The sequence below is a fragment of the Dendrobates tinctorius genome, unplaced genomic scaffold (genome assembly GCF_039654945.1).
Source record: "Dendrobates tinctorius isolate UK_male_01 unplaced genomic scaffold, ASM3965494v1 ptg000008l, whole genome shotgun sequence".
In the NCBI taxonomy this organism is placed as follows: Eukaryota; Metazoa; Chordata; class Amphibia; order Anura; family Dendrobatidae; genus Dendrobates; species Dendrobates tinctorius.
Window position 1 is genome coordinate 14,281,253 of NW_027361676.1, and position 10,469 is coordinate 14,291,721.

Sequence of the window (10,469 nt, forward strand, 5' to 3'; positions counted from 1 at the left end):
TCATGAAACTCATGAATAATGAGCTGGGGATAAATTACAGTCGCCAGAGCAGAGAGTTGTATTACATAGGCTTGTACAGAAGTGGGACAAGGAGCTAACAAAAGCATGGATTGCCCGTAGCGTGATTTTTTTTTTTTTTTTTTGTTTTATACACTTCTTCTGATGTGTTTTAATTGGAGTCAAGTTGCCACAAAATCCACTCATATTTTTTTTTTCTTTTTTTACGATGGTTTCAATTCCCAAAGACCATAACATCTCATAGAGGTCCTTTTTAAGCTCTCCTTAATGATTTATTATTTTCCTCTTTTAGAACTAATGTCATGTGAGCAGCTACACTCCATCTTGTACTTGGTCCTGCAAGCCGGGAACATAATGAATGCAGTAAGTGTGAAGCCTCCTGATTATTACCATTGTTACCTATCTCTTACATAATACGGCTTGTGCCTCCCCAGTTCCCTGTAGAATTCCCATTTGACATGTTTTCTGAGATCTTTCAGTGCTTACGTTGCCTATGTTTTCTCTCCAGGGCGGATATGCTGGTAATGCTGTGGGTTTTAAATTGTCGTCACTGCTCAGGCTGGCGGACACAAAGGCCAATAAACCGGGAATGAATCTGTTACATTTTGTGGCTCTGGTACGTGTAGTCCAGTCTTAATCACTTTCTAGGCAGATGATTGTTACTCATTGTATGGATCTAATAAATGCACCATGTTGGATCATCTTAAGAGGATATCCGGGAGTTTTATAAAAGACAAAAAAAATTTTGCCTAAGCACTTAAAGGCAGGTAGTTATTACCTACCTTCCCGTTGTGGCCGCCGCCCTTCGCTGGCACAGATTTCCACTGACAGTTTGACTTGCGGTTGACAGCGGGACTATTGGTGTCATGCTGACTGACAGATGGCTTTCTGCTGCCTAATTGGTGAAAGCTGGCTTCCAATCCGTATGATGTTAGTAGTTCCGCCCTGTCAACAGGAAGAGAAACTGCTGCTCTGGCAGGAGCGGTCAATGACCGGCCCGGAGTATAACAGACAAGTAGTTGCCTCTCTTAGCAATCACATCACATGCCTTTTTTTATTATTATAAAGTCCTGGATATCCTCTTTTAATCTTCAAGTGGTCACTAAGTGGAACAAAAAAATTGCAAATGGGTTGTATGTCAGCTTTTTAAAGCTGTAATGGGCCTTTAATTCTTATTAGTGGTCTGCATGTTATGTCTTCTTTGCTGTTTTACCAGATGCAGTTGTGGCCCATTATGTTTCAGATAAACTCAGCAATTTGTAGTAGTTATTCAGAATTAGAAGATTTTTTTGCATACGAACAGCTCCACTTCACCACTACCACCTGTCAGTGACGGCAGCTGCTGCATGAAAAGTGCAGCATTGCCAGCTGGCCATTCACATGACTGTCTGACTCTGTAATGACTGAGCAGACTGTGTCCACCAGATCGAGTGATTCTTATTAGTGTCTAAGTTCTAGCTATCCACGTAGAATACTAGGTTAGTAAGTGAGCAAATCAACATTCTTATAAGACACATATGACTTGATAGAGCTTAAAGGAGATGTCGCCTCAAAACAAAATAATTTTCCAACAACCCAAAGGTATAATTTTTGACAATAACTTAAGTTTTTATTTATGTAAAGAATTGTACTTAAGATGCACATTGCCATTTTTTTTATATAATGCATTATATTCATTGCTATTTTTATTTATTTTTAGGAAGCCCAGAAGAAGGATGCTGCATTACTTAAGTTTTCTGAGACCCTGCATCATGTAAATGAAGCTGCCAGGTAAATAGAATCATCCTTGTGGACATCTGCACACATTCCCTTTACTCTTTTCATAGGGATACATAAATATATTTAGAAAATCTCACTGTCAATTTTAGCGTATGGTATTAGTGTTAATACAATCCACAGAACAATGCATGAGGCTGTAACCCTTTGTGCCTGTAGCTGTGATACTGAATAGAGCAAGTAGTTAAGTAGGCCTTAGAAAACCCCCAGGTTTTATGTAGTAAGCAACTCCTGCGTTGGGCATCCCAATAAACCTAAGCATTTGGTTGAAAAAATAGTGTGTCACAGCACGTATGTTTAGTATATTAATATAAACCCACCTTGTTGGCTTGAATTGACCTTATTAGTAGAGATGGACGGACCCCTGGATGTTCGGGTCCGGCCGAACCGTTAAAAAAAAAAAAATTGGGTACTAGAGCAGTGCCCAGACCCCATTCACTTGAATGGGGGGCCTGATCATCCAGTGTTTGCCACACTGTTATGTGCATGACAGCGTGGCAAACACTGCCTCTAATTGGTGGTAAAATCATCACAGGCAGCCGCAGTTCCCATGCTGTCAAATGACAGCATGAGCCCGCAGCTGTGATCGAAGGTAAAATACTTACCTCTGGTCCCTGGCGTCTGCTTATGAGACTACTGCTCCCATCAGCCTACGCATGCTGCTGCTAATAACAGCGATAGCAGTCAGCGGTTGAAGGGAGTATTCATCAGCTAACGCCTGCGTGATAAATAATTTAAAAAAAAAAAAAAAAATGTCGTGGCATTGTTGATAACCAGCCAGGCAAAACTGACAGGCTTGCGGGCTTCAACCCTTAGCTGTCGGCTTTGGCAAGGTTGGTTATCAAGAATAGAGGGGTCCTTGTCAACCAGCCAAGTTAAAGCAGACTACTGGGGGCTGGTATTCTCAGGCTGGTAAAAATAGCGGCCTGCAGCAGTCGTGAAAAGGAGCATCTATTAGATGCGCCAATTCTGGCGCTCGGCCCAGCTCTTCCCACTTGCTCTGTGGCAAGTGAGGTTCATATTTGTGGGGTTGTCACCTTTGTATTGTCCGGTGACATCAAGCCCACGGCTTAGTTATAGAAAGGCGTCTGTAAGATATAACCCCACAGCAGAAGGATAGGTATTCCACGTCTCTTGGCATAATAGGAAGTCGATAAGAAGGTGATTATGCTTTTCTCTGCATATAATCCTAGTTTCATGCTTTTGCAGAAACCCCTTTTAAGTATAAAATGCTTTAGTTCTAAAGGAGTGTCAAATATGTCAAAATAAAATTTTCTTAATTTTCACAGGATGGGTCAATCCATGTTAAAAACTATATTGTTACATTTTTATTTGCAGTTACTTTAAAATATATAAATATATTTCTGCTTATTATGCAAAACTAATGACCTACAGTGCTAGTAAGGAATCCAGTGCACTCTCTTGGAACAAAGTAACAAAGGGTAAAATTCTCTGTTTTATTAACTAAAATGCAGCATTATATTCTGTGTTACAGTCATGGTTTGTCAGTGAGATTTTTAGTTTCTATGCCCAAAGCGGAGTTGCAGAACATGAAAAAGAGCAAGAATTTAACCTTTTTGTGTCAGGTGCTTGGCTTTCCCACATTACTACTGGAGTTCCCTTTCACTTGTTACTATGACAGAGAAAGCCGGGTCAAAAGGCTGATTCATGCACAAAAGCCCAGCTTGTACTTCAGTCCTGAGCAAACTAAAGTCTTCAGAAAAGCAGCACCATGTAAACTGGCATGATGAAAGAATCAGTCGCCTTTCTTCCATACATCTGCTGTGTAGCTGCACTTATCCTGTAGTGAGAACTTGTGTGGTTTTACCAGTGGTGAAGATTGCTTGGTTTTTCAATCATACGGACTAAAGGTTCACTCGAAGTGTCGATCCACTGCTGTTTATAAATCCAAGTGACAGTTTTGATACTTTCTGTCAGTTCTTCCCTCTTCAGTTTAATTTTTGCATCTTATAAGAGACTGATAATTTTAGGCCCAGACTGGATACCTGACCAGAGAAGAACGGATCGAATTGCTTGTCTCTAACCAGTGCCCTGAATAGAATAAATTCCTTATTAAAAAATATTATTTTTTTTTTACGTATTAAAGTATGTTATTTATAGGTTTAATATGGGACATTGCCTTCAGATCATGATAGCCATCTGTGAACTTGGCAGTCAGCGCTTGATTGGTTGCCTTTATAATGTAGACTGTTTTAGTTGGCATATTTTTCTATTGTATGCCGAGGCAGTAGCTTTATTTATTCCTGTTCACATCACATTTTGCAAAGCTGTTTGGGCGCCTGCGCTTTAAATACTACTATATTAAAAAGCATAGTACCCTGTAAATATGCCAACGCAATTTGAACAAAGCATTATAAATCTTTAATAAATGCAACCACTTGTAGCATAGATTAACCCGTCGCTCACGTCAGCATGACTTTACTAACCATTCCACAAGAATAAGTGACCTCAGAACATTATAGCATAGTGTATTCTGTGAGACATTAGTCATTGATAATCCTGTAACAAGCCTTCTTTTTCTGTGTGATAACTCGCTTCCACCCAATTTATCCGCTTTCTGAATTTGACAACCAGGCAAGGCTATGTTTGACATTGAGGTGTTTGGTGAACTGTTCAAACATTACAGAATGATTCCTCAACACAGGCTTTCAACATGTTGTGTAATTGTGTTTCTTGACCTTACAGGTTGTCTACAGAAAATATGGAGGCAGAGTTTCGTGCACTATTAACAAAAACGAAAACCCTCAAAGACCAGATCAAGAAGGACGCGGAGTTGTCTCAGCAAATGGAACACTTTCTTCAGGTACGTAATTTATCAACATGCATGTAGTGAAGAGACCCTCACCATAAGAGTGGCTCGTAAGGAAGGTTTGCATGATAAACTTAAATGTTGGTACATAGTGCTATGTAGTGAACAGTAATTGCTTGTATTTTATATGTGACGTTAATCTATTGTATCTCAGAATTCTGTGAAAGACTTAAAAGAGTTGGAAAAACACAAAGTAGAATTACAAAAGGAGGGTAACACTCTAATTGACTTCTTCTGTGAAGACAAAGAAACCATGAAACTTGATGAATGTTTCCAAATATTTCGAGACTTTTGTGAAAAGTTTAACAAAGCTGTAAAGGTAAGACCCTCATACCTAACTGTAATTGTAAAGTGCTCAATTGTTTTAGATTTTTTGTCTTACATTTTGGATACAAAATATCTCTCTGGATTGTTAAATCAGATTTACAAAACTCCTTTTAGGTGAGACAGGCATATGGATATGTTTTTAATTTTGTTCCCTTATTTGAATAGGAAAATAAAGAGAGGGAAATTCAAGATCTTCGGGTTCAGAAGAGACAAAAGGAAATGGAACTTAAAAGACGCTCCTGGATCTTTGGAGAGAACGGAGGCTTTGGAAGGAGTAGCAGTGAAGGCGATGTAGAGTTATTAGCAAAAAAAGGACTTGAAGATGTTTTGCCTTTTTTGCAACAAAGACCACAAAGTCCATTAAGCAGAAACTCTAGCTCAAGGAGATCCCGACTATCACTAGGAGTTACAGCAGATCGAGAACTGCAGATGTACTTGGAAGCACCACATGATGATAAAACGAACAAATTTAACAGTCTGCCCAGATCTCACTCTCACCAGCCAAGACCCACGGTGGCATGGATAGAAACAAGGGAGATAAAGGACCAGGACATTAATATTATGGATTTGAATAAGGATGACACCACTCAAAGTAAACATCCATTGCCTACTGTTCTTATTAGTTTGGAAGATGAGGCACCTGACCACACTGCCATTTCTAACTTGAATTACAAAAAGGATAAAACAGACAGAAATAACAACCAGCAACAACTAAGCTGCCAGAATATGTTGGACAGCAAGCACAATAAGACAGCATTAAGTCCTCTAACCGTCACTGTAGAAGAACGAGGGCTAGTTAAAAAGTTGCAAAAATTTGAACTCCAAGGATCTGGAAACAAAAACGCTAATTATTCATGTCTCTCAGACATAGAAATGCTTGACGAGTTAAACTTGGGTTCCTTTAGCTGTATAGATGATAGTATGCCATTAAGTGAAACTACCAAAGACAATTCATTTATTTCATTAAGCACTTCAGATGAAAAAGCTGGAGCTCCTCTATACAGCATTGGTAGTCGGCTGTCCGAACACACAGGTAACAAGCAAGAGCATAGGCCGTTGTTTTTTGTCGAAGATGGTACAGATAATTCTTTAACACTCGATGGATCAGAAAGCAAAGATATATATGAGAAAGAAAGTGTGCAGATCGATGAATCTGATGGAGGAATAGGATCAAATACCTCTGTTTCCGATCAGTCTGAAACCTCAGAACATGGTTGTAGAAAGAACAGTATTTCCAAGGAGAGTGCCTTGAAAAATAAAGTTCCTACCGACCCCAAGAGACATAACTCCTTGAAAGAAAGAATCCCTAGCATCAGTAAGACAACTGCTACTCGGCCAAGTAACATTGGCACTACAAAACCTGTTCGTATGTTGAATGACTCTGAGCATATTACAATGAGAAAAGTTGTGCCCATTTCTAAATCCAACAGACCTGGAAGTATAAAACGTACAGAACTCAGGAGTTCAGTTAAGGATGAGGCAAAATCAGATGAGCTCAAACAGACACAACGTAATTCTCTAAGAGTAAAATCTGATAATACGCAGAAGTCTTCACCAAGATCTAGCATTGCTACTGAGGAACCCAAGTTTCAAAGAGGAGCCAGTTTTACTTCCAGCAGTGGACGCTTTCAAAGAGATCAGATTCAGAGAAAAAGTTCAGTCAAAAAACCAGCTGCAAAGCCAGTTAGAAATATTAGTAAGCCGAAACTTGATGAAACGAAGATCTGTCGGACAACTCAAAAACAAAATCCACCACCTGCAGAAGTAAACAAACCTCCACCATCCAATACCTTGAAAACTTCATCATCTACTCCAAGTTTTGCCAGAAACACGGTGGCCTCCTCTTCTCGCCGTGCAAAGCCAGAGCCTCCTGCACCTTCCCCAATAAAATCTTCAACAATAACTAGATCAACATCCTTGCGCCAATCTAATGGAAAGTCTGAACCAGTAGTAAGAGAGTCTACCTTAAAAGAAAATGGAAGTGTTGGTACCTTCAGAAGGACCAATAGCATGAGGTCAAATGGGAAGGTGACAGAGGCTACTAATAATGGGAAATCTGAGACTGCCCAAAAAGAGAAGAGTATAGTGGAAAAATCATCTTTGAAATTCAAGGATACGGGCAAAGCAACATTAGGTAAAATACTGAAGCCTTTGTTGAAGTAGGTGTATATTTAAAGAGACGGTTTAATTCGACAAACCCCGTTTGGGTGAAATTAAATCTTCTGACAAGCTGTGCTCATGCAGTGCAGATTTTTTTTTTTCTATAGACTGTGATGACTGTTGCGACCATTAACTACTCTTTTTCCGGCAAGTGCATTATGCGGCCTCATGAAGGAATTTGTGTTGTGATAGTCTTTGAGCTGGCCTAAAAGAGTGCTTAATTGAAAATCTGTATCCGCTTTAACCACTTCCTGAAAAAAACATTTTTCGAAGAACTTTTGAGGACTCTGGTTAGAATTTTTTTCATTTTCCAAAGGTACAATTTAATAATTGGTTAATATGGCTGGCTAAAGGAGTACTGGATCACACTGCCAGTGGCTTGATGGTGGGGACTCTGCTGGGAGGAGTCTCCTAAATTTTTGGATTTTATGGCATTGACTGCCACAGGTGTTTCTCTACACTACAAGGAAAAGCGAGAGGAAGACTCTGTGATGCTGTTACTTACAGAACTATATACTTTGAACACAGAAGTGCCATGTATTTATAAAGTATATGAATGGGGTCACCTTTCTGTACATAAAGATTGAACTTTTGTTGACAGCACTTCGTCCATTCATTGTGTACTCACTGTGACTCTTGCCTTTACTGTTCACACAGGAATTCTGCTGCTAGGCTTCGATCATGTAAGGTTCTAAAAGAGTCTGTTCATTTTCCACTACCTGATGGGCAAGCGAAGTTGGACTTATCATGAGTAGTGATTTATATTCTGATAACATGATCTTCTAAGTTTGTTCATGTTAGAAATATTATGAGAATTTTATCCATATATCTGGCAATGTATAGACAGACACTATATAATATGGTATGACAGATATTTAAAAATTTATGCTTTGTATCTATTTGACCATTTTACTATCTAAGAAAGACCTAAAATCCCAAAGAAACAGCTCACACCCAGTGCCAAAAGAATGCAAGTAACTTAAAGGGGTATTCTAAAGTTTGGAAGTTATTCTCCTATCCAGGTGATAAGGATAACTTGGTGATCACTGGAGAGTCTGTCCTCTGGAACACCCAATGTTGTCAAGAACTGGGGATGTGTAAATTGAGTCATAGTCGATCATAAGCACTAACAAACTATTCAGTCTTATAGCAGTGCCGAAGACTAGCCAAGTGCAGTGCTTGGCTATCTCCAGCAGTTCCATTAAGACTTAATGGCGTGGTAGGGCACATGATCAACCACTTATCCTTTCACACTAGGCTCTTCAGATTCCCGGTTCTCGCAAATGGTGAAGGTCCCAGCTGTTGGATTCACAGCGATCATGACGTTATATCCTATCCAATAGGTAGGGGATTTTTGCCAAACTTGAAGTGATCTTTGATTCTCCTTGCCTTTTTGTCATTACGAATGCTTTTACAACCTAAATTCATCTTAATATATTCTAATCGTGGGTGGAGCTTTTTTTTCTCATACAAAGTTCCAAATTCTCTGCTTAGAGATATGTTCAAAAGATTACATGCTGGTTACCTGTCATCTCCACTACGGAGGGCATAAGGAGTTAATGCTTACCATTTTGAAGGTTTGTCCGGTGAGTAAAAATGTACAAAATGCTAAATAATTAAAAGAAGCAATACTCTCCTCACTAATTTATTGATCAAATTTTGACTCCTACTTCAGAGAAGTGATCTCTTAGTGTAGTGGACCAGTGATTAGCTGCAGTGGCTCCATGTCCCTGTGTCAGGTCGTCATCGCTACAGCATTAGAGCTGGAGCAGATAGATGACGTGAGTATTGCTACTGTTATGTTTATTTTTTTAACCATTGTGAGCATTTTGTAAAAACACAAAATAAAGTTTGACAGAGTATGTCTTCAAAGAAAAAACTATTCAGGCTTTCAGTTCTAGTGTAAAAACAATGCGTCAAGTATGAAGGCAATGAGATGGGACGCCCAAGTTCCACTTTTATCCAGACACACCCAGTGCCTCCGTAATTATCGGGTTTCCTCCAGGGTGAAGTAATAAGGATTTAAACATCTACGCTTTGATGCCTTAATGCAGTTAAATATTTTAGGGTTTCATTCTTTTTATGCCCCAAAGAAAGAAAAAGTTTTAGTATTGATTATGAAAACCTCATTGCTGGAGTATTTAAAGAGAGCCTGTCATATGGAACACTGCCTCTGATCTGCCAGAAGATTGTTCTAGAGCAGAAATAAATGAACAGACTAATGTGTGGGTGAGTGGGAACAGATTATGTAGAACTTGTACTTTAATCATTGAAATGCTTGCTGACTCCGGGCTTAGCAGTCAAGGCGACGGTACCTAATCGGGAAAGGTTGTCACTGATTTGGACCACCTCCTTGACTGGTAAGCCCAGAGTGTGCAGGTATGTCAATGATGAAAATACAAGATCTGCTGAATCTTAACTAAGTATCAATCTGTACAGCCTCTCCTGCTCTAACATGTCATCCATAGACTGTGCAATATTTCATGGCTGACTAAGTCCCTTTAATTATAAACTAGTAGCACAGACGTTCAGCCACAGCATATAATAGACTTCTCTGGGATCTTGCTATGTTAATGTGGAGGCCCATATATTATGCATTTCGTTAAACAATAGATATACATTTTTAATTTGCTAATACAATATCTTACGGTAATTCAGATATTCATTCTGCCAAAGTGGATAACATGAACACAAAGTGTACTTTGCATTTGCACATAAGATGGATGTGTAAATGGTATCTTCTGTGCAAAACAATAATTGCGAGTATGATAAAAGATTTGGCTTTTTTTTAAATTAAAGTTGACCCCCTGTATCATGTTAGAATATACAGGTCCTTTTTTCCCTTGTCGAGGTATCAGACCTAGTGTATATAAAAGCAGATATTCAGGAACAGGATTCATTGGTAGGCTGTACGTGTTTTCTTATTTGTCTGTATATTTACTACCATTTTCTGATGGCGAAGATTTATTTAAGTATGTTTAATAATGTAAATTTGTATACTAGAAGGTACAATGTACATAGCCAATATGTATTTAAAGGATCTTTACATATTTCAGAATAGTTTGCTAATAAATTTCTCAACTGAAGTTAAGTGTTTTTGTTTTGTCCTTTCTTTTCTTCCTGTTTGAATAATTGTAGTACAATCCCGATTCCAAAAAAAAAGTTGGGACGCTGTCTAAAATGTAAAGAAAACCAGAATGCAATAATTTGGAAATCTTATTGCCACATTTTATTCACAGCAAAACATAGAACACAGATCAAAAGGTGAATGTTAGATTATTTTTCTTTTCCATTTGAAAAACTTATGACATTGGTAGAAACACATGCTTTTCTCACAACAAATGGCATTGTGGGTTAT

The 10,469-nt window shown here is 38.7% G+C and overlaps 1 protein-coding gene across 2 annotated transcripts in view; it reads left to right on the top strand.

Annotated features, from left to right (window-relative positions):
• Positions 1–10,197, top strand: part of FHDC1 (FH2 domain containing 1) — a 66,178-nt gene extending 55,981 nt beyond the window's left edge. For both annotated transcript variants that reach the window (XM_073576377.1, XM_073576378.1), the window contains exons 7-12: positions 311–381; positions 527–634; positions 1,718–1,788; positions 4,501–4,618; positions 4,779–4,943; positions 5,117–10,197. In XM_073576377.1, coding sequence (XP_073432478.1) covers positions 311–381; positions 527–634; positions 1,718–1,788; positions 4,501–4,618; positions 4,779–4,943; positions 5,117–7,114 — 2,531 coding nt within the window. In that variant the 3' untranslated portion in view covers positions 7,115–10,197. The remainder of the gene's footprint in view (positions 1–310; positions 382–526; positions 635–1,717; positions 1,789–4,500; positions 4,619–4,778; positions 4,944–5,116) is intronic.
• Positions 10,198–10,469: the final 272 nt, after the last annotated feature.